At 46.5% G+C, this 25,348-nt stretch overlaps 1 protein-coding gene across 2 annotated transcripts in view; it reads right to left on the bottom strand.

The window, feature by feature from the left end:
• coro2ba (coronin, actin binding protein, 2Ba) overlaps positions 1–25,348 on the bottom strand; it is a 218,386-nt gene that overhangs the window by 56,467 nt on the left and 136,571 nt on the right. For both annotated transcript variants that reach the window (XM_072278059.1, XM_072278060.1), the window contains one exon: positions 6,678–6,878. In XM_072278059.1, the coding sequence (XP_072134160.1) occupies positions 6,678–6,878 (201 nt within the window). The remainder of the gene's footprint in view (positions 1–6,677; positions 6,879–25,348) is intronic.

Raw genomic sequence — 25,348 nt, 5'->3', positions numbered from 1 at the left:
GAACCCTGCACCAGCCTTCCCTCCATACCCCCTGATCCCCCTAGCCACAAGGGCCATATCTACCTCCCTCTTAAATATAGCCAATGAACTGGCCTCAACTGTTTCCTGTGGCAGAGAATTCCACAGATTCACCACTCTCTGTGTGAAGAAGTTTTTCCTAATCTCAGTCCTAAAAGGCTTCGCCTTTATCCTCAAATCGTGACCCCTCGTTCTGGACTTCCCCAGCATCGGGAACAATCTTCCTGCATCTAGCCTGTCCAATCCCTTTAGGATTTTATGCGTTTCAATCAGATCCCCCCTCAATCTTCTAAATTCCAATGAGTACAATCCAGAGGACATGGGTTAAGGGTGAGGGGGGAAAAGTTTAAAGGGAACATTAGGGGGGGCTTCTTCACACAGAGAGTGGTGGGAGTATGGAATGAGCTGCCAGACGAGGTGGTAAATGCGGGTTCTTTTTTAACATTTAAGAATAAATTGGACAGATACATGGATGGGAGGTGTATGGAGGGATATGGTCTGTGTGCAGGTCAGTGGGACTAGGCAGAAAATGGTTCGGTACAGCCAAGAAGGGCCAAAAGGACTGCTTCTGTGCTGTAGTTTTTCTATGGTTTCTATATCCCCACCTCTTTTCTGAAGAACTGTCTCCTGCCAGCCCTCAGGAAAGATCAGCTCCAGTTTTGAGGCCCCATAATCCTCTCTCTCCGTTCTTCACTTAATCCTAAATACTCTCATCACAGTCTTTCATACTCAAGGGAATATAAGGCCTATCAATAGCAACAACCCTCAGGATCTAACCCCATTGGCCTCAGTTAAGACTCTTGGCCGCTGGTTACTAAAATGCAGAGAGGACTTGGTGTGGATGAGTGAAAAGCCTTGCACAACCATAACTACCTGGTGAGATCCTTTCGGTACTTTTGTCTCTGTACATTCATGCTCTGTGTCTGATGGTTAATGCCAGTGATGTCTTGTTCATTATGTGCCGTGTTGTATGACGTGGTGATCATGGTCTTTTGGCGATTTTTTTCGACAGAAGTGGTTTGCCATTGCCTTCTGTGCAATGCCTTTACAATACGGATGACCGCAGCCATTATCAGTACTCTTCAGAGATTGTCTGCCTGGTGTCAGTGGTCGCGTAACCGGGACTTGTGATATGCATCAGCTGCACAGGTGACCATCCATGACCTGCTCCTGTGGCTTCACATGACCCTGATTGGAGGTGAGGAGCTAAGCTGGTGCTATACCTTGCCCAAGGGTGACCTGCAGGCTACACCTCCTTTGTCAGAGAGGTATCTCCACCCCGACACCCAAGTGATGTCTCTACTTGACTAATAAATGGGGAATTCCCAGCTGTTGGTTTGGAACTGTAGGAAACTACTTTTCATCTCAACTACACCAGACTCCCAGTAACCGGTGGCCAGGAGTCATGAGATCTCTCTGGGTCACTGGCTCTTGATTTGGGAGTATGATGTCCAAGTGGAATCAAGGCAGAGCTAATGACTCCCCTTTGCACTGGATCTCCCTCCATACGGCATTCAGTCAGCAGACCTCCGCACCTTGACCGGACACAGAGAGGTCTGCGTAGAGCCCATATACAAGAAATTCTACTGGAAATCCAGAGCAACAGACACAGAATGTGTGGGGCGCTATGGTACTGTAGCGGTTAGCAAAACGCTATTACAGCTCGGGGCATTCTGATCTTCGATGTTCTATTCCAGCTGGGCAGTAGGTACAGAGGAGATATCAGGGGTAAGTTTTTTATTCAGAGAGTGGTGAGTGCGTGGAATGGGCTGCCGGCAATGGTGGTGGAGGCGGACACAATGGGGTCTTTTAAGAGACTTTTAGATAGCACATCACACAAATCAATCTTCCATCCGTCGACTCAGTTTACACTACACGCTGTCGGAGCAGTGCTGCCAGGATAATCAAGGACATGACCCACCCAGCCAACACACTTTTCATCCCTCTTCCCTCTGGGAGAAGGCTCAGGAGCTTGAAGACTCGTACGGCCAGATTTAGGAACAGCTTCTTTCCAACTGTGATAGCACTGCTGAACGGATCCTGACCCGGATCTGGGCCGTACCCTCCAAATATCCGGACCTGCCTGTCAGTTTTTTTTGCACTACCTTACTTTCCCTTTTCTATTTTCTATTTATGATTCATAATTTAAATTTTTAACATTTACTATTGATTTGTACTCCAGGGAACGCCAAGCACATAATCAAATATCGCTGTGATGATTGTACTTTCTAGCATCAATTGTTTGGCGACAATAAAGTGTAAAGTAAGTAAAGTAAAGCAGGGACATGGAGCTTAGTGAAATAGAGGGCTATAGGTAAGCCTAGTAATTTCTAAGGTAGGGGCATGTTCGGCACAACTCTGTGGGCCGAAGGGCCTGTATTGCGCTGTAGGTTTTCTATGTTTTTATGTTTCTACGTTTCCAGCGACGTCTGTAAGGGGCTTATATGTTCTCCCCATGAACCACGGGGGTTTCCTCTGTGTGCTCTGGGTTCTCCCGTAGTCCAAAAAGGGTACTGAATAGTAGATTAATTGGTCATTGTAAATTGTCCTGTGATTAGGCTAGTGTTAAAACAGGCGGATTGCTGGGTGGTGTGGCTTGATGGGCCGGGAGGACCCATCTCACTCCACATCTCCAAATAAAAAATAAATAAAATTAATTACAAAGTAAATGCTGGAAGAACTCGACGGGTCAGGCAGATCTATGGAGAGGAATAAACAGTCGATGTTTCAGGCCGAGACTCTTCATCAAGACTGGAGGGGGAAGGGGAAAACACCAGATTAAGAAGCTCATTTCTTCCCCGTTCCTTTCCAGTTCTGATGAAGGATCTAGGCCCAAACCATTGGCTGTTTATTCCTCTCCAAAAAGGGTTTCCATTTATGAACCTTGCAGGATCTGGGTTCCCACACTCTCAGGTTCTCTCTCACCTGCTGCTGACAGCTGGGCCCACTGTGCACTGTCTCTGAACCTTAGGCGCAGATCCAGCCCGATCACTTCTCCCAGCAGCTGGTCTGAAATATCTGGCCCCATGCAGTGGGAATTGAGCATGCTCCATAAGAAGATGTGTGATGCCCCAGATTCTGAGAGAAAAACTCAGGCTCCTATTATAAAAACTTTCATTTCATACCCTCAGCACGTCCTAAAGAGCTTGACAGTCTTGAAAGATCTATTTGTCACACGTACAGACATCAAAACACAGAGTGAAATGTGTCATTTTTTTCAACCTCAAGCTAAGTCCAAAGATGCGCTGGGGGGAGCACAGCCTGCAAGTGTCGCCATGCCTCCGGCGCCAACATATCTTGCATGCAACTAACTAACCATAGTCTATGGAACGTTGGAGGAAACTGAGGCCCCCGGAGGAAATCCACATGGTCACAGGGAGAATGTACAAACACCTTACAGACGATGATGGGAATTCGATCTCGAACGCTGAGAAGCGGAACGCTAACTGCCCCACCTCTGTACCAAGATAAAGACACAGGTGTTGGAGAGGGTCAAGAACCAGAGGACGTAAAAAGGATGTGATTGGCAGAAGAGCCAAAAGCTACACCAGGAGACACTTCTACACACAATGAGTGGAGTGCACTGCCAGTGGTTTGGAAAGTCATTGGTGCAGATTCAACTGTTGTGTTTAACTGGGAGCTGTTTAAGTTTCTGGAAGGAAAGAATTTGTGGAGAGAAAATTCACTCTTTCGGTACCTTCTACACTTCGTTCTGCATTGTTACAGTTTTACGTTATTCTAGCTCAATGCACTGGGTAATTTGATCTGTATGTACAGAAAACAAGACAAGCTTTTCACTGTATCTTTGAACATGTGACTATAATAATCCAACGCAGCACACATAAAATGCCAGAAGAACTCAGCAGGTCAAGCAGCATCTGTGGAAATTAATAAGCAGTTGACATTTTGGGATGATACCAATATCAGAGGCACATTGCCATGGAATGTTTGATGGCTGTGGGCCTGTACTCACTGGAATTCAGAAGGATGAGGGCGGATCTCATTGAAACCTTTTGAATGTTGAGAGGCCTAGACAGAGTAGATATGGAAGCAACACACATAAAAGTTGCTGGTGAACGCAGCAGGCCAGGCAGCATCTGTAGGAAGAGGTGCAGTCGACGTTTCAGGCCGAGACCCTTCGTCAGGACTAACTGAAAGAAGAGTGAGTAAGGGATTTGAAAGTGGGAGGGGGAGGGGGAGATCCAAAATGATAGGAGAAGACAGGAGGGGGAGGGATGGAGCCAAGAGCTGGACAGGTGATTGGCAAAAGGGATACGAGAGGATCATGGAACAGGAGGTCCGGGAAGAAAGACAAGGGGGGGGGGGGGGACCCAGAGGATGGGCAAGGGGTATATTCAGAGGGACAGAGGGAGAAAAAGGAGAGTGAGAGAAAGAATGTGTGTATAAAAATAAGTAATAGATGTGGTACGAGGGGGAGGTGGAGCATTAGCGGAAGTTAGAGAAGTCGATGTTCATGCCATCAGGTTGGAGGCTACCCAGACGGAATATAAGGTGTTGTTCCTCCAACCTGAGTGTGGCTTCATCTTTACAGTAGAGGAGGCCATGGATAGACATGTCAGAATGGGAATGGGGTGTGGAATTAAAATGTGTGGCCACTGGGAGATCCTGCTTCCTCTGGCGGACAGAGCGTAGGTGTTCAGCAAAGCGGTCTCCCAGGCTGCGTCGGGTCTCACCAATATATAAAAGGCCACATTGGGAGCACCGGACGCAGTATATCACCCCAGCCGACTCACAGGTGAAGTGTTGCCTCATCTGGAAGGACTGTTTGGGGCCCTGAATGGTGGTAAGGGAGGAAGTGTAAGGGCATGTGTAGCACTTGTTCCGTTTACACGGATAAGTGCCAGGAGGGAGATCAGTGGGGAGGGATAGGGGGGACGAATGGACAAGGGAGTCGCGTAGGGAGCGATCCCTGCGGAATGCAGGGGGGGGGAGGGAAAGATATGCTTAGTGGTGGGATCCCGTTGGAGGTGGCGGAAGTTACGGAGAATAATATGTTGGACCCGGAGGCTGGTGGGGTGGTAGGTGAGGACCAGGGGAACCCTATTCCTAGTGGGGTGGCGGGAGGATGGAGTGAGAACAGTTGTACATGAAATGGGGGAGATGCGTTTAAGAGCAGAGTTGATAGTGGAGGAAGGGAAGCCCCTTTCTTTAAAAAAGGAAGACACCTCCCTCGTCCTAGAATGAAAAGCCTCATCCTGAGAGCAGATGCGGCGGAGATGGAGGAATTGCGAGAAGGGGATGGCGTTTTTGCAAGAGACAGGGTGAGAACAGGAATAGTCCAGATAGCTGTGAGAGTCAGTAGGCTTATAGTAGACATCAGTGGATAAGCTGTCTCCAGAGACAGAGACAGAAAGATCTGGAAAGGGGAGGGAGGTGTCGGAAATGGACCAGGTAAACTTGAGGGCAGGGTGAAAGTTGGAGGCAAAGTTAATAAAGTCAACGAGCTCTGCATGCGTGCAGGAAGCAGCGCCAATGCAGTCCTCGATGTAGCGAAGGAAAAGTGGGGGACAGATACCAGAATAGGTACGGAACATAGATTGTTCCACGAAGCCAACAAAAAGGCAGGCATAGCTAGGACCCATACGGGTGCCCATAGCTACACCTTTAGTTTGGAGGAAGTGGGAGGAGCCAAAGGAGAAATTATTAAGTATCTCCCAGTGGCCACACATTTTAATTCCACATCCCACTCTCATTCTGACATGTCTATCCACGGCCTCCTCTACTGTAAAGATGAAGCCACACTCAGGTTGGAGGAACAACACCTTATATTCCGTCTGGGTAGCCCCCAACCTGATGGCATGAACATCGACTTCTCTAACTTCCGCTAATGCCCCACCTCCCCCTCGTAACCCATTTGTTACTTATTTTTATATACACCTTCTTTCTCTCACTCTCCTTTTTCTCCCTCTGTCCCTCTGAATATACCCCTTGCCCATCCTCTGGGTCCCCCCACCCCCCCCCTTGTCTTTTTTCCCGGACCTCCTGTCCCATGATCCTCTTGCATCCTTTTTGCCAATCACCTGTCCAGCTCTTGGCTCCATCCCTCCCCCTCCTGTCTTCTCCTATCATTTTGGATCTCCCCCTCCCCCTCCAACTTTCAAATCCCTTACTCACTCTTCCTTCAGTTAGTCCTGACGAAGGGTCTCAGCCTGAAACGTCGACTGCACCTCTTCCTAGAGATGCTGCCTGGCCTGCTGCGTTCACCAGCAACTTTTATGTGTGTTGCTTGAATTTCCAGCATCTGCAGAATTCCTGTTGTTTGCGTAGATATGGAAGGGATGTTTCCCATGGTGGGAGAGTCTAGGACAAGAGGGCACAGACTCAGAATAGAGGGGCTCCCTTTCAAAACAGAGATGCAGAGAAATTTCTTTATCCAAAGGGTGGTGAATTTGTGGAATTCGTTGCCACGTGCTGCTGTGGAGGCCAGGTCGTTGAGTGTATTTAAGGCAGAGATTGATAGGTTCTTGATTGGACATGGCATCAAAGGTTACGGGGAGAAGGCCGGGAACTGGGGTTGAGGAGGAGACAGAAGAAAAGAATCAGCCATGATTGAATGGCAGAGCAGAGTCGATGGGCCAGATGGATTCATTCTGCTCCTGTGTCTTATGGTCTTATGGTGTTATGGAAACGATACTTACCTGCTCCAGAGGAATAACAAGGAAGGAGCCCCCACCAGCAGACTCGGTCACAATGGCAAGGTACTTGGGGTTGATGGCACAGAAGTGGTTGTCATGAACGTTCTTGGTGATGGAGATGCCATCGAAGCAGTGCTCCCGGCTGGCTGCCTTGCCATAGACATTTCGGAACTTGGAGCTGCGGTACTGCGGACGCCATGACATCTGCCGAAGAAGGAAACAGAGCAGTTAAAGATTAGCTTCATGTGTTACATGCACGTCAAAACATACAGTGAACTGCGTCTTGTGCGTCAAATCGACTCAGTGCTGGGGGCAGCCTGCACCTGTCACCATGCTTCCAGCACCAAGATGGGATGCCCACAGCTCCAAACACTAACCCATACAACTTTGGAATGTGAAAAGAAACCAGAGCACCCACAGGAAACCCACGTGGTCACCGGCAACATGTACAAACTCCTTACAGACAGCAGCGGGAATTGAATCCTGTGGTGAAGTACCATGCTGACCACTACGCTGCCATGCCACTCCCCACCGCCGAGACCCCACCCCCACACAACTCCTAACAAGGGCAAATTCCGTCAGAGTGGAACTCTGATAATCTGACACATCTGGGATTTTTGTGATGCCAGACTGACAAGAGTTTCTGAACCACCAGGTACGACTCCTGTTAATCCACCAACACACTTCTGATTCACATTTGGAGACACAAAAAAGAGTGGATGTTGGAATCTAGAGCTATGTTCACAAAGCGACAGAGGAACTCTGAAGGTCAGGCAGTACCTATGGAGAGAAATAGACAGCTGACATTTTGGACCAAGACCCTTCATCTGGACTTTAGATTCACTTTTATTAGATATCATCAACATCAATATCACAATGTGCTGCATCACATGGTCTCATGATCATGCTTGTTCTTGGCAAACTTTTCTACAGAAGTGGTTTGCCATTGCCTCCTTCTGGCCAGTGTCTTTACAAAGCAGGTGACCCCAGCCATTGTCAATACTCTTCAGAGATTGTCTGCCTGGTGTCAGTGGTTGCATAACCAGGACTTGTGATCTGCACCAGCTGCTCATACGACCATCTCCCCCCCCCAACCTGCCTCCATGGCTTCACGGGACCCTGATCAGGGGAGCTAAGCAGGTGCTACACCTTGCCCAAGGGTGACTGCAGGCTAGCAGAGGGAAAGAGCACCTTACACCTCCTTTGGTAGAGACCTATCTCCACCCCGCCATCCATATTAGATATCACAAGTCTTATACCCACTAAAGGACATTTACCAATGAACCAGCTAAGATTAAGGGCAGCGTGGGGACACTGATCCCTAGTCAGCAAACCAAAGAGCTGACACCAGGACCACCAGACTCAAAAACACTTACACTGCTCCCAAGCTATCAGGGTGATCAACACTTCCACCCACAACCTGCCCCCACCATCACTACATACGCATGACCTATAGTCACTTAATGTACATTCTGTCAGTCTATGTACATAACAGTTATTTGTATACTGTTTTATAGGATTTATTTTACATTTATGTTTATCGTGTTTTTATTGAATTTTTGTGTTTATTGTGTGTTTTTATGCTGCATTGGATCCAGAGTGTTCCCCTTCATTTGTTCTCCTTTACATTCGTGTACTGAAGAATGACAATAAACGATCTTGAATCTTTAATCTTGAGGGGGTAGAAGCCGGAGATCTGTGGGCCAGTCCTCATTCGGCAAATGGTGGTGGAGAAGGTCCATAGCTTTAAATTCTTTGGCGTTAACCTATCCTGAGACCAGCACATGTGCCATCATAAAGAAGGCATGACAGTGCGTCTACTTTATTAAAAGTTCCTTTGGATAGTTCTTCATAAAATTCTATTGCATTTCTTATTTCCTGCAGATGCCTGGAAGGAAATGAATCTCAAGGTTTTATAAACCTGCTCTGGAGCACAGGCTGTCGACAGCAGCTCGCTGGATTTCTCTGTCCTGGCCTAGTGTTTCAAGCTGTCTCCAGGTGTAGCCCAAACTTCGAAGGTCCTTCCCCTTCCAGGGGTGAGGTCTTCGGAGTTTCTGTAGCTCTGGGTTTTTAACAGGATGGGGTTGCTCGCCCCATGCCCAACCTTCCTCCTTTCACAGCGGGGCTTGGGACTGTCCGTGGCAGAATTTAACACATATATACTTTACAATAAATTTGCTTTGAACTTCGAATTTAATAGAAACACAAGAACCGGAGCTGCAGTGAGCTGAACAGGAACGTGGGGACAGAACATGGAAGACGGAACACAATCTTCTGATCTCTGACAAAATTATCACTGCATTCTTTTCAAACTTCACCAAAAACAACAGAACAACCCAGATCCTGCTCAGTAAACTCTGACACCAAGAATGAAAGGTCATTTGACCCTTCTGCGCAAGTCCTTTGAACCAGAGACCTACAATACTGTGCAAAAGGCATAGGCACATATATATACTTAGGGTGCCTGAGACCTTTGCACAGTACTATAATGATTTTATGTATTGCAGTGTACTGGTGCTGCAAAACAAAAACTAATTTCATGACATATGTGAGTGATGTTAAACCTGATTCTGATATGGGTCTCTATTGTGAACTGAGAGAAGGAAGGGGGCAGGGAGAGGGGAATCATGGTTGGAAAAAGGGAAGGGAGCAGGAGGGAGAGGGGAAGGAGTGGGAAACAGCAGAGAGTCAAGTCAAGTTTATTGGCATTTAACTATATACATGTATATAACATACAATAATGTATATAGAAACAAGGTGTTTCTTTGAACCAGGGCATAAAGCACATAACACACGACAACTTAGGAAGGTAAGGATAAAATCTACAGATGAATCACAGGTAAATAGCAAAAGGTGGGATCCTTGATAATACTAAGGGCCCTACGTATGCAGCACTCCTGATAAATGTCCCTGATGGATGGTAGGGAGACCCCTACGATCCACTCGGCTGTTCTCACAGTCGTTTGTAGGGAGTTTTGGTCCGAAGCTCGGCTGCTCCCATGCCAGATGGAGATGCAACTTGTCAGATCATTCTCAATGGTGCTTCTGTAAAACGCAGTTAAGATGAAGGGTAGAAGTCTTGCTTGCCTCAATCCTCTTAGGATGTGGAGGTGCTGCTGTGCCTTCTTGTTCAGGGAAGTGATATTAAGAGACATTCGGTAATGATCAATAAACCAACGGTCTGGAATCAAATGACCTTGCCTGGTGTCTCCAGGGTGGGTGTGTCTGCACCCCCCCCCCAGACTCCTTCTCTGCCACCTGTCTCACAGCGCTCCACACTCGCCATTCCCAACATCCCTGCTCACGCCCGATTTACAAACTCGCTCTCTGCTCTATGTTGTCAAACACAGAATTGTGCGAACGTCTTAGGCACATTTTTTTTTATATATAGGCATCCGTTAGTCTCGTGAGACCATGGATTTGCGCCTTGGAAGGTTTCCAGGGCGCAGGCCTGGGCAAGGTTGTATGGAAGACTGGCAGTTGCCCATGCTGCAAGTCTCCCGTCTCCACGCCACCAATGTTGGCACTAGGACCCATACAGCTTGGCACCGGAGTCGTCGCAGAGCAATGTGTGGTTAAGTGCCTTGCTCAAGGACACAACACGCTGCCCCAGCCAAGGCTCGAACTAGCGACCTTCAGATCACGCGTGATACATTAGCTATATGTATATATTGTATGTGCGTAAGACTTTTGCACAGTACTGTAACTGCAGTAAACTCTCCTTTATACATCCATAATTTCCCATGTAACTAGCTGAAAGCTTCCAAGAATACCAAACGTTTTTTTTCAAAGTGCAAAGTGTGAAAAGGCATTTTTAGTTTATTTATTTTTGTTTATACATAAGGACAGTGCGGTTGTAGGCTGGTGAGCAGCAATATAGCAATGCCACTGCAGGGTAGTGGTTAACGCGAGGCCATTACAGCTCGAGGCGCTCCAGAGTTTGGAGTTCAATTCTGGCACCGTTCTGTAAGGAGGCTTTGTACGTTCTCCCTCCCCACGGAATGAGTGGGTATTCCGCAGGGTGATCTGTTTTTAACTCATAGTCCATACGCGTTAAAGGTAGGTTAGTTAGTCATTGTAAATTGTTCCGTGATTAGGTTTGGGTTAATTGGGTCGTGGGGTTGCTGGGGCAGCGTGACTTGAAGGGCCAGAAGGGCCCACTCCACACTGAATCTCTAAATATTCAGTACTATGCAAAAGTCTTAAGCACCCTGGAATCCTTATATGGTTTCACATGCTATGACCTCCACAGGGTCCTGATCTCAACATTGCAGAGGCTGTCTGGGATTTCGAGGCCGATTTTCTTGTAAAACTACACAGCAGACTACCTATAAGAATTGATGCAGTTTTGATGGCAAAGTGTGATCATGACTAATATTGACTTGATTTAGCCTTTTACTGTTTACTACTCTTTGCAGTAGTATTTTTGATATTCAGGAGCTTTCCATTTCATTACTTTTGAAAGCATCTTCGCTTTACAGAATTTTTTTTTACGTGTGCCTAAGATTTGCACAGTACTGTAGAATAAAAACATTCTCGTGGAGCATTTGGCATTTCATGTGATGGACATTAAAGTTATTGTTTTGATTTATTCTTGCTGTATTTGACGGATGTACAGATGCTTCAGAGCAGTAGAGTCTCTGACCCTTTTTTGAGTGTTGCTCCAGATTCCAGCACCCTCAGTTTCTACTCTCCCCATTTTAATTTCTCTCTAGTGAGCAGGCAGACGGTAGAATCTGACGGGAGATGATGGGAAAGCAGTAAGAATGAAATGGGATTAGTGTAGGTGCTTGATAGTCAATGAAGTCTCATTGGGCTGTACAGTTTGCTTCTCTGTGGTATATTGCTCTAGGACTCTAACATAGGCCTCAAACTGGGTGCTCCTTCCCTCCGCTCGCCTGCAGGGCTCCCTCGGGCAAGGTGTAGCACCTGCTTAGCCCCCAGATCAGGGTCATGTAAAGCCACAGGAGCAGGTGGTGGATGGTCGTACGAGCAGCTGGTGCATGACACAAATCCTGGATATGCGACCACTGACAATCTCCGAAGAGTATTGCTATGGCTGGGGTCACCCGTCTTGTACAGACACTGTCCAGACGAAGGCAATGGCAAACAACTTCTGTAGAAAAATTTTGCCAAGAACAATCATGGTCATGGAAAGACCGTGATCACCCACATCATACAGCATGGCACATAATGATGATGATGATGATAGGCCTCAAAATATAAAACTATAAAACTGTACTGGTATTGAAAAGAGTACAGAGGTGAGATATATACTCAGTGGCTACTTTATGAGTTAACTCCCATACTTAATAAAGTGGTCACTGCGTGTACATTCATGGTCTTCTGCTGTTGTAGCCCATCCACTTCAAGGTCCAACGTGTTGTGCATTCAAAGAAGCTGTTCTGCACACTACTGTTGTTATTTGCATTGTTATTGAGTTACTATTGCTTTCCTATCGGCTTGAGCCAGTCTGGCCATTCTCCTCTGACTTCTCTCTTTAACAAGGCATTTTTGCCCACAGAACTACCACTCACTGGATTTTTTTCTTGTTTTCACACCATTCTCTGTAAACTCGAGGCTGTTTTGTGTGAACATCCCAGGAGATCAGCAGTATCGGAGATATTCAAACCACCCCATCTGGCACCAACAATCATTCCATGGTCGAAGTTATTTAGATCACATTTCTTCCCCATTCTGAAGTTTGGTCTGAACAACAACTGAACCTTTTTAACCATGTCTGCATGGTTTAATGCATTGAGTTACAGCCACATGATTGGCTGATTAGATATTTGTATTAACAAGCATATGTACATGTAACGCCCTGGTTCATGTTTTTACTGTTATGCTGTATGTATTTCATTTTGGCAGTTCTGTAAGAGCAGTCTGCTCTGTTCTCATGCTTGTTTGGGTTACTATTGGAGATAAGAGATGAGGAGAAATGTGTGCCATCCAATTAGGATGGTCGGATTAAGGGGAGGTTTCTCTGGTGAGGGACACTAAGGTTGGGCTTGGGGCTTTTGTTCGAGAAGAGATGAAGAGAGGAGACGCTGGGGAGAACTGGTCATAGCAATCCGGTGGGAGACCCATTTGTTCGAGATGGATTGCGAGCGACGTTCAGAAGGTGGTGTGTGCTTTCACGTTGACCAAGGGCCCAGTGAGTGAGTGACAGAGAAGTTCAAGATGAGCTGCAACTTGTGCACATTTGACTGTTTAATTAGAATGGGCCCTTTTCTTTCTGTTATTCTTTACTAACCCTTTAGTTAAGGTTCATAAATAATTACTTTAATTGTATGCAGCGTGCTGTCTGTTATTTTGTGGCATTAATTTGTAACAGGGTAGCAAATGACACAGCATCCACACAAACGGGGGTTTGGGGTAGGATTGAGTGCTCCTCAATCTCACGAATTTGGCAGGGACGGAGGTTGTCTTCCTTAGACTTACAGACAAGGAAACCAGGGTGTTTCATACAAGTCTACCTCACAAAGTGGCCACTAAGTGTAGTTCAACAATTTTTTTCAAGGTTGTGTGTAAAGTACAGTAACGTGCTTGGGACTTTCTCATACAACTTTCTAATCCACGTTCCCTATGGATACTGGCTGTCTGACGACACCATACTAACATTCCCCATTTTATCGTACTGCAAAAAAAGAGCAAAATATCGAGGTAGTTTTCATCGGTTCATTGTCCATTCAGAGATCTGATGGTGGAAGGGAAGAAGCTGTTCCTAAAATGTTGAGTGTGTGTTTTCAGGCTCCTGTACCTCCCCCCGATGGTAGCAATGAGAAGAGGGCATGTCCTGGGTGATGGGGGTCCTTAATGATGGATGTCACCTTTCTGATACAATCACCTTTTGAAGATGTCCTGGATTCTAGGGAGGCTAGTGCCCAGGATGAAGCTGTGACTACAACCTCCTGCTGCTTTTTCTGATCCTGCCCAGTGGCCTTTCCATAACAGACAGTGATACAACCATTTGGAATAGTCGTGTTTTAATAACCCTGCAATCTTTTTTTTCTTTTCACATATTTGTCCCATTCAATTTTTTAAAATCTACTGAATCACTTCCATTGCTCTTCCAGATGACATATTCCCAATCAGAACTCAGCGACATTAATTCCCCTCTCACAGTAAGCTCCCTTTCCCACAGTCTACATAGTCGCAGGTCCTAAAACTTCCCCGTGACAAAGTACGGTAAGGTGGACTCTCTGGCCTCAAAATCTACCTCATTATGATCTTGATGTTATCATTTCCCTGCACTGCACTTTCTCTGTAGCTGTTACACTTCATTCTGCATTGTTGTTGTTTTACCTTGTTCTACCTCCATGAACGGTATGCAAGACACGCTTTTCACTGTACATGAGACAACAATAAGTCAAATCAAAACAAGCCAATCTAAACCAAACCAAATCTCCAATAAGCCTCCCTGTCGTGTGGGTCTAATCCAGGGGTTCCCAGTCTGGGGTCCATGTACCCCTCAGTTAACGGTAGGGGTCCACAGCATGAAAAAAGGCTGGTCTAAACAGTGTGTGGGGAGACACTGCTCAGCCTTTTTGAGCCTGTCCTACCATTCAGTGGTGTACAGCCTCACCCCCACATGTCCATCCCACATATTCTCAGACTATTCTATGTATCAATCTCAAGTTTAACATTTTGGTGGTGGTGTGGTGGACAGTGAAGGACCTTGTCTAAGGCCACAGCAGGCTGCAGATCAAGTGGGTAAGTGGGCCAATGAGCAGCAGGTGGAATTTAACTTGGACAAGTGCAAAGTAATGCATATTGCGAAGTTGAACAAAGACAGGACTTTAGTCAAATCAATTAAATCAAATCAAGTTTAATTATCGTTCAAACCATACATGGATATGGTAGAATGAGACAGCATTCCTCTGGGGCCAAGCTGCATAACATACATAGCGAGAGAGAGAAAAAAACACTCATCGTTACACAAGAAAACATATGTATCGTCCTAAGTTCCTGAGCGACATGCAAATTGATGGTACAGCTCCTGGCAATTCATTGGTCAACCACTGGAGGGCAGCACTGACTGGAGAGGCCAGCTCCCAACCGGGTACGGACTCCACGGTACACCGCCTCCAGCGTCATCTCACCTGGACTGCAGCAGCAGGCAAGCCCACTTGACATCTTGTCCTCACTACAACTGAGGCCACACCGCTGCCTCATCACTCACCTCTCCACCAGACAAGAGAAAAGGGCCTGCAGCATCTCACATTATTAATGTCCAACAGGGTCTTGTGATTGCAAGAGAAATGTCCACTTACGCTGCTTTTGTGCACCAATTCCAATGTCTTCGAGTAGCAGGCAGCAGCATGGTCTGCACCCAGCTCATCTCCTCTGAACCTTCTCCCAGCCAGTCTGCCAGCTTCTCCTTTTCCTGGTCAAGTGCCAGCTTCTCCTTCTCCTGGCTGAGCACAAGTTGTCCTTTTCCTAGCCGACCGCTGGTTTCTCATTCTCTGCCGTGTCCCATGTCGTGGGCGATCACGTTCCTTGACCATGATTGTTCTTGGCAAATTTTTCTACAGAAGTGGTTTACCTTCTTCTGGGTAGTATCTTTACAAGGTGGATGAGCCCAGCCATTATCAATACTCTTCAGAGATTGTCTGCTTGGCATCAGTGGTAGCATTACCACATTACAGTACCAGGTAATATGCACCAGCTACTCATACGACCATCCACCACCTGCTCCAGGGCTTCACCTGAGCCTCATTGGGCGGGGGCGCTAAGCCGGTGCTACACCTTGCCCAAGGGTGGCCTGCAGGCTAGCGGAGAGAAGAAGCACCTTACACCTCCTTTGGTCAAGAGATATCTCTACCCTGTCACCCATATTATTTATTTACCATTTTATTGTTTGCATCATTTGCCTTTTTATGCACATTGGTTGTTTATGTATAGTGTTTCATAAATTCTATGTGTTTCTTTATTTTCCTGTAAATGCCTTCAGGAAAATGGATCTCAGGCTGGTATATGACTATCGACCTGTGGCTCTGACATCAATTGCTATGAAGTGCTTTGAGAGATTGGTTATGGCACACATCAACCACAGCCTACCGGTCAACCTCGACGCTTTGCAATTCGCCTACCAGAGCAACAGGTCAACGGCAGATGCCATCTCTCTGGCCCTACATTCCTTCTTAGAACACCTGGAGAATAAAGACGCATACGTAAGGCTCCTTTTCATTGACTACAGCTCCGCCTTTAATACCATCATTCCAAATAAACTGATTCCTAAGCTCCGGAACCTGGGCCTTATCACTCAGATCTGCAGCTGGATCTTCAACTTCTTCACAGACAGGACCCAGGCTGTAAAAATAGGGGACAAGCTCTCCTCTACACTCTGAACACCGGTGCCCCACAAGGCTGTGTACTCAGCCCCCTGCTGTACTCACTGTACACCTTTGATTGTGTAGCCAAGTTTCCATCAAACTCAATATATAAGTTTGCTGATAACACAACAATTGTAGGCCGTATCTTGGGTAATGATGACTTTGAGTACAGAGAGGAAATTAAGAACCTGGTGGCATGGTGCGAAGACAATAACCTATCCCTTAACGTCAGCAAGACGAAGGAATTGGTTGTTGACTTCAGAAGGAGTAGCGGACCGCACAACCCAATTTACATCGGTGGTGTGCAAGTGGAACAGGTCAAAAGCTTTAAGTTCCTCGGGGTCAATATCACAAATGACCTGACTTGGTCCAACCAAGCAGAGTTCACTACGAAGAAAGCCCACCAGCAGCTTTACTTCCTGAGAAAACTAAAGAAATTTGGCCTGTCCCCTAAAACCCTCACTAATTTTTATAGATGCACTGTAGAAAGCATTCTTCTAGGGTGCATCACAACCTGGTATGGAAGTTGTCCTGTCCAAGACCAGAAGAATCTGCAGAAGATCGTGAACACAGCCCAGCACATCACACAAACCAATCTTCCGTCCTTGGACTGACTTTACACCGCACGCTGTCGGAGCAGTGCTGCCAGGATAATCAAGGACACGACCCACCCAGCCAACACACTTTTCGTCCCTCTTCCCTCCGGGAGAAGGCCCAGGAGCTTGAAGACTCGTACGGCCAGATTTGGGAACAGCTTCTTTCCAACTGTGATAAGACTGCTGAATGGATCCTGACCCGGACCTGGGCCGTACCCTCCAAATATCCAGACCTGCCTCTCGGTTTTTTTGCACTACCTTACTTTCCATTTTTCTATTTTCTATTTATGATTTATAATTTAAAATTTTAATATTTACTAATTCTTACTATTTTTAATATTTAATATTTGTAATCCAGGGAGCGGAAAGCACAGAATCAAATATCGCTGTGATGATTGTACGTTCTAGTATCAATTGTTTGGCGACATTAAAGTGTAAAGTATATATGGAAACAGTAAATTTATTTTGATAATAAATTTATTTTGACATTGACGCTGATACAACACAGTTCCAGTTATAGTACATCCTCATTCTCCGTCAGTATAGTCTTTGTTACAGTACGTCCTCAAAGGTCAAAGTAAGTTCATTATCAAAGTATGTCTACATTATTACGCACTACCTTGGGATTTCTTTTCTTGCAGGCATTCACAGGAAAATAAAGAAATACAATAGAATTTAAATAAACCTATAAATATGCAAATGAGACAAGTCAAGCAAGTAGAAAATAAATGAACAAACAAACAAACAACACTGAGTTGTAAAGTCCTTGAATGTTAATCCGTAAATTGTTCAATCAGTTCAGAGTTGAGGTGAGTGAACTTATCCACTCTGGTTCAGGAGCCTGATGGGTGAGGAGTAATAACTGTTCCTGAACCTGGTGGTGTGGGACCTGATGGTTGAGGGGTAATAACTGTTCCTGAACCTGGTGGTGTGGGACCTGATGGTTGAGGGGTAATAACTGTTCCTGAACCTGGTGGTGTGGGACCTGATGGTTGTAGGGTAATAACTGTTCCTGAACCTGGTGGTGTGAGACCTGATGGTTGGGGGGTAATAACTGTTCCTGAACCTGGTGGTGTGGGACCTGATGGTTGGGGGGTAATAACTGTTCCTGAACCTGGTGGTGTGGGACCTGATGGTTGAGGGGTAATAACTGTTCCTGAACCTGGTGGTGTGGGACCGGATGGTTGTAGGGTGATAACTGTTCCTGAACCTGGTGGTGTGGGACCTGATGGTTGAGGGCTAATAACTGTTCCTGAACCTAGTGGTGTGGGACCTGATGGTTGTAGGGTGATAACTGCTCCTGAACCTGGTGGTGTGGGACCTGATGGTTGTAGGGTAATAACTGTTCCTGAAACTGGTGGTGTGAGACCTGATGGTTGGGGGGTAATAACTGTTCCTGAACCTGGTGGTGTGGGACCTGATGGTTGGGGGGTAATAACTGTTCCTGAACCTGGTGGTGTGGGACCTGATGGTTGAGGGGTAATAACTGTTCCTGAACCTGGTGGTGTGGGACCGGATGGTTGTAGGGTGATAACTGTTCCTGAACCTGGTGGTGTGGGACCTGATGGTTGAGGGCTAATAACTGTTCCTGAACCTAGTGGTGTGGGACCTGATGGTTGTAGGGTGATAACTGCTCCTGAACCTGGTGGTGTGGGACCTGATGGTTGTAGGGTAATAACTGTTCCTGAAACTGGTGGTGTGGGACCTGATGGTTGTAGGGTGATAACTGTTCCTGAACCTGGTGGTGTGAGACCTGATGGTTGTAGGGTGATAACTGTTCCTGAACCTGGTGGTGTGAGACCTAAGGCCCCTGTACCTCCCGCCCGATGATAGTAACAAGGAGAGAGCTGGATAGTGGGGACTTTGAGGACTGAAGCTCGTTTCTTGGGGCAGCACTCCATGTAGATGTGCTGAGTGGTGTGGAGGGCTTCACCTGTGATGGACTGGGCTGTATCCACCATGTTCTGTATATTCAGTTACAGTCCATCCTTGGTGATAGTACGGTATAACTCCAGTTACATTATAAACAAGAGAGATTCTGCAAATGCTGGCGATCGGTTACTCATAGTCTGATAATACATTTGGTTGCAAGGTTGTCAAGCCGAGGAGTGGTAGTGGGGACAAGCTCCCACTACCTAAAAGTGCTCCTCATGGCATGCGCCTCAAATAGCCTCTGACAACCAAGTCCAGCTCCTGGCCTTCTCGTGTGGCTTAGCCCAGCGGAACCATTTCTACTGACAGGAGAAGGGGTGAAGGCGGGTCCTGGAGCCTTAAAACCAGTGCTTCCAGTAGATGGAGCTCGTCAGCCTGGGAAGGTAGTCCATCTAAGACAGTGGTCCCCAACCACCGGGCCGCGGACCGGTACCGGGCTGCAAAGCATACGCTACCGGGCCGTGAGGAAACGATATGATTTGGCGATATGAGTCAGCTGCACCTTTCCTCATTCCCTGTCACGCACCGTTGAGCTTGAACTCAAGCGAGGTCATTACCCACGCATCATCCATGTCAGTGCGGGAAGGAGATCAACTCCCCGAGCTTGCAAATGACGGCGGGCTGAAAAGTATGTTTGACATAACATCTCTGCCGGCATTCCGGATCAAAGTCAAGTTTAAATATCCTGAGTTAGCCACGAAAGCACTGAAAATGTTGCTTCCAACATATTTCTGCGAAGCGGAGTTTTCTGCAGTGAATGCAATGAAAACTAAATTGCAGAATAGACTGGACATAAGGAACCCCCTTCGAGTACAGTATCGCTGTCTCCCATCACCCCTCGATAGAACCGTCTTGTTGCGGGGAAACAAGCCCAGGGCTCCCACTGATTCAGCGATATTGGTGTGTTGCACTGATTTTATATGTTCGCACGGGGAAAATATGTGCTGTGTGTTTAATATCCAAACGTTACTTAAAAGGTTATGATGTTATTGGCTTACTTATATAACCATGTAACAATTACAGCACGGAAACAGGCCACCTCTGCCCTTCTAGTCCGTGCCGAACGCTACTCTCACCTAGTCCCACCGACCTGCACTCAGCCCATAACCCTCCATTCCTTTCCTGTCCATATACCTATCCAGTTTTTCTTTAAATGATAATATCGAACCTGCCTCTACCACTTCTACTGGAAGTTCGTTCAACACTTACTTCAAGCTCCCCTGATAATTGACTTATCACTATATTCATGCGAGGAAAATATGCGTTGTGTGTTTAATATTAAATTTGTTAGATAAACCCTTTTAGAAACGAAACTGAGTGTATTAGCCACTTATCAGCTATATTCCGGTCGTGATTAACACCCCCCCCCCCGAACAGAATCGCAAAACGATTTGCAGGGGAAAAATAATAGGGAGGCACACGCATGCGCACTGGTGCCCGCGCAAGGCTTCATGGTCATTGTAGTCTTTCTCTGGGTAAACACAACGTATTTGACTGGTACTCTTGTCCGTTGGCAACCCTACCCCCCTCCCACCCCCCCGGGTCGACCGGTCCGCAAGAATATTGTCAATATTAAACCGGTCTGCAGTGCAAAAAAGGTCGCGGACCCCTGATCTAAGAGAGGGAAAACTCTGATTTCAAACCTCCGCTGCCTTGCGGCCATATCCACTCATGGGAAACCCTGAGGACAAACTCAGAGCTGGAGTCCCTAAGGCAGTCCGACGTTACCTTCAACCTCGTTCTGGAAACTCCTGTGACGACACTGGTGCCAAGCTGTATCGGCCCTTGCCCTTCCCTTGGAGAACGTCGGAGTTCTGGAGAAGGGAGACTTGCTGCGTGGGCAACTGCCGGTCTTCCATACAACCTTGCTCAGGCCTGCGCCCTGGAGAGGACACTCCAGCATCACCTCACCGCGATAGACGCTGCTCTACTTACACAGACTGAAGCAAGACTTTCCAGGCGCAGATCCATGGTCTCGCGAGACTAACGGATGCCACTACTATTATATGAATATATATTGGCTACAGTGTAGTCTGGGCTACACAATATTCTAGATGACGGGGTGGAGATACTTCTCTACTGATGGAGGTGTAAGGTGCTCCTTCCCCCAAATAGCCTGCGGTTCACCCTTGGGCAAGATGTAGTACCTGCTTAGCCCCCCCGATCAGGGTCATGTGAAGTCATGGGAGCCGGTGGTGGATGGTCGTATGAGCAGCCAGTGCATATCACAAGACCTGGTTATGTGACCACTGACCCCGGGCAGACAATCTCTGAAGAATATTACTAATGGCTAGGGTCACCCGTCTTGTAAAGACACTGCCCTGAAGAAGGCAATGGCAAACGATTTCTGTAGAAAAATTTGCCAAGAACCATCATGGTCATGGATAAGACCATGATCGCCCACGTCAATATGACATCGCACATATTGATGATGTCACAAAATTTATTTGTTAAACAGCTCTGCCTCAAATACATTAAAGCCTTTTTAACAGCACTGCCCTGGCAAAATGTTACCTACTTAATTACAGTGTTTTACAGCCTTGTTACATCACAGTAGCATGAAGACGATAACTGTGGTGGAATCAAGAGCAAACCAAATGAAACCAAATGCAGATAAGGCATTGGTGAGGCCAAATTTAGAGTATTGTGTAGTTTTGGTCACCGAATTATAGGAAAGATGTCAACAAAATAGAGAGAGTACAGAGAAGATTTACTAGAATGTTACCCGGGTTTCATCACCTAAGTTACAGAGAAAGGTTGAACAAGTTGGGCCTTTATTCTTTGGAACGTAGAAGGTTGAGGGGGGACTTGATAGAGATATTTAAAATTATGAGGGGGATAGATAGAGTTGACGTGGATAGGCTTTCTCCATTGATAGTGGGGGAGATTCAAACAAGAGGACATGAGTTGAGAGTTAAGGGGCAAAAGTTTAGGGGTAACATGAGGGGGAACTTCTTTACTCAGAAAGTGGTAGCTGTGTGGAACGAGCTTCCAGCAGAAGTGGTTGAGGCAGATTTGACGTTGTCATTTAAAGTTAAATTGGATAGCTATATGGACAGGAAAGGAATGGAGAGTTATGGGCTGAGTGCAGGTCAGTGAGACTAGGTGAGAGTAAAAGTTTGGCATGGACTAGAAGGGCCGAGATGGCCTGTTTCCATGCTGTAATTGTAATATGGTTATATGGTATAACAGAAGCACACCTCACAATGCTACCTCACCATGCACAGTTAGATAAAAACATCCACGAACAGAGCTCGTCGTGGAAACGCTTTTCCTCTTTTACACTCCTGGCTTGGGCAGAATGTGAAACTCCACTGGTCTGAAGATGACTTCATAAGTTAAATCGGGTCACGGCTGGCAATCCTCCCAGATTTGCCTTCACTGGGTGCTGTGTTGTAAAGGGCTGACAATGGGCTCAAGTGGCTGGGATCAGGGGGTCAAGGATGTCACCGAAGGGCTGCAGAGAGCATCCTGACAGGGGAGGTGAAGAGTTGGGGGATTGTGATGCCCAACCCACCCTTCTCCCACACTGTTGGTGGTACCTACAAGAGGCATAGGAACTATAAGGCAGCTACATGTTGCCTTGTCTAAAACCACTGGCCATTGATATCACAGGGGTAGGCATTGGACTGAGTTGATATATCACATTACCCTGCTGGGCTTGTGAGCGAAATCTCAATCAGGTCTGGCCACCACATGGATTTTGCACTTTATTAGAAACCAGGAAGACTGATGGAGTCAGGAGATGGGAATGAAAGGGTGCACATGAGGAGACCAGATGGCCCAAAGTCAGGAACCCAATCCCTCCCTGTTAGTCTTGCGAGATCATGGATCTGCACCTGGAAAGTCTTCACTCTCCAGGGCGCAGGCCTGGGCAAGATTGTATGGAAGACCAACAGTTGCCCATGCTGCAAGTCTCCCCTCCCCATGGCACCAATGTTGTCCAAGGGAAGGGCATTAGGACCCATACAGCTTGGCACCAGTGTTGTCGCAGAGCAATGTGTGATTAAGTGCCTTGCTCAAGGACACAACACGTTGCCTCAGCTGGGGCTCGAACTCACGACCTTCAGGTCACTAGTCCAATGCCTTAACCACTTGGCCGCGTACCTACTGTCCCTCCCCACCACTGGTAATATCTACAGGAAGCGATGGCTCAGGAAGGCAACATCCATCAATTGTCAAAGATCCCCACCACCCAGGACATGCCATCTTCTCACAGCTACCATCAGGCAGGAGGTACAGAAACCTGAAATCCTACACCACCAGGTTCAAGAACAGCTACTTCAGTTCTTAAACCAGCCAGCCTAATGGTATAATCACTGTAGTTTAACGACACTTGTGACCACCTTGTGCTAAAATGGACTGTATTTGCTTTGGGGTATCTAGGGAGGGGTAGCGCCTCTGGTGGCGGGCTTGTCGTGCTCTGCTCAGGGGCAGCTTGTCCAACTTTGGCCCCCACCTGCCACCCAGCTCTCACCTATGGCTCCAAGCAGCTATTTGCATGTGACAGTGGCCTCACTCCGGCACAATGCTTCGACAGGTGGGCTAAACCAGGTGAGGGTGACCGAGAACCTCCAACCCCGGTGAGATAAGGGTATGCCAGCCCCAGTATGCGAAGCCAGTTCCGGTGGATTGGGTGGATGAGATCAACTACAAGATCCAACGGCCGAGAAGGCGGTGCAGTAAAGCTTCGTGGAGAGCGAAGGGCATGATGAGGCACAGGAAACGTCATGGCTGTCCACTGAAACCGAGTAAGTCTCCAGTCATGACGATTTTTTGTACCATTGGACCAAGATTTTTGAGGCCAAGCAAGTGTAACAGCCCCAATGCGACGGCTTTTTCAGTTTAACACTCCTCCTGCACAGGTTTACGTCATCATCGGAAATGACGGGCAACCAACCCACATTTCAGTCAGACATAAATGTACCTGTTTTCCAGAGTGTCCATCATCATCGGGACCCCCAGCACCCAGTCAGAAATAAATGTGCCTGTTGTCTGAAGTGTCTATCATCATCAGGGACCCCCATCACCTATCCCACACTCTCTTCTCGCTGCTGCCATTAGGTAGAAGGTACAAGAGCCTCAGGACTCACACCACCAGGTACAGGAACAGTTATTACCACTCAACCATCAGAGGGAAGAACTTCACTTGCCCCATCACTGAACTGTTCCCACAACCTATAGACTAATTTTCAAGGACTCCTCATCTCATATTTTGGTATTTATTGCTTATTGATTATTATTATTATTTCTTTTTAATCTTTCATTTTGTGTATACCCAGCTTGTTATCTTTTGTACACTGGTTGTCTGCTCTGGTGGTGCGGTCATTCGTTGATTCTATTATGGTTATTGGATTTATTGCGTATACCTGCAAGAAAATAAATCTCACGGTCGTGTATGATTACATATATGTACTTTGATAATAAATTTGCTTTGAACTTTGAAGGTCGTGGAGTCAGGTCCAGTTTCACACACTTCTCCACAATAAACCAGCTTGATTCTCCAATGCAGTGCTGGGAGCGGGCTGCAAGATCCGAGGTGCTCCTGCTGGCTGAGGTCTGCTATAGCCTCCTGAGTGGACATAAAAGACTTTGGAGAAGAGAAGCATTCATTTTGCTGCCAAAAGTTTATTTGCGATCAACGTCGCTAAAAATAGATTGGAGCAGAAAATTGTCTCTCTGCTACGCCAGCTCTCTCCTTTCTTAAACTGCTCTTTAAAACACCCTTTGTGTCCCAGTCATTAGTGTCATTTCTCCGCTTATGTGATTTGGAGCCAGGTTTTGCCAGGTTCCTTGAGATGTTTTATGGGAATGAAAGATGTTTTTATCAATGTGAAGTTATTATTGTGTAACAACTAGGACTGTGAAACAAAGCCTCTCCTGTTTTCTCACTCCCAGTCTCTCGTGACTGAGTAGTTCAAATTTCAGCCCAAAGCTTTTGCAAACGTGATGGTAACAAGATAACTCATGATTAAAGAATCTTTCAGAACAGAATGAGGCCATTCAGCCTTTTCATGTCTGTGCCAGCTCTTTGAAAGGAGCAGCTTGATCACTCCCACTCTCTGCTGTTAACCCATCTTATACCCTTAATTATTCATCCAGTTAGAATCAGAATCAGGTTTACTATCACAGACATACATTGTGAAATTTGTTTTGAGGTATTAGTACAGTGCAATGTATAAAAATACCATAAATTACAAGGTTCAAGTTTATTTATCACATGTACATCAAAACATACAGTGAAATGTGTCATTTGTATTACAATAAGAAATATATACTATATATATATTTATATATCTATATGTATGTATATACATGTGTGTGTGTATATACACTCACACACATACATACACACAGTAAATATATAAATTGTGAAGGTAAAGGTAAAGTTCCTAAGTTCCTCCCCTCACCTTTTGGCACATCAGGCGGCAACCTTACCACTTCTCTAGCATTTGATTGTTTTACGAGGTCAAGTTGCTCGCTTACGCTGAACCCAGGGCATGTGGAACTCGTGCAAGGAGCTGGCTGGATTCGAACCCGGGACCTCCCATCCTGAAGTCTGGTGCAGACGCCAGTACAGCATAAATTCAATAGGTAGTGGAAAAATAGTGGCATACTCTTCATGGCCCCATTGTCCGTTCAGAAATCCGGTGGCGGAGGGGAAGAAGCTGTTCCTAAAACATTGAGTATGTGTCTTCAGGCCTCTGTACCTCCTCTCTAATGGTGGTAATGAGAAGAGTAGGGGTGACAGGGGTCCTTAACGATGGATACCAACTTTTTGATGCACCACCTTTTGAAGATGTTCTCG

This window comes from Mobula birostris, chromosome 14, assembly GCF_030028105.1.
Source record: "Mobula birostris isolate sMobBir1 chromosome 14, sMobBir1.hap1, whole genome shotgun sequence".
In the NCBI taxonomy this organism is placed as follows: domain Eukaryota; kingdom Metazoa; phylum Chordata; class Chondrichthyes; order Myliobatiformes; family Myliobatidae; genus Mobula; species Mobula birostris.
This window is presented reverse-complemented; position numbering and strand designations above follow the sequence as displayed.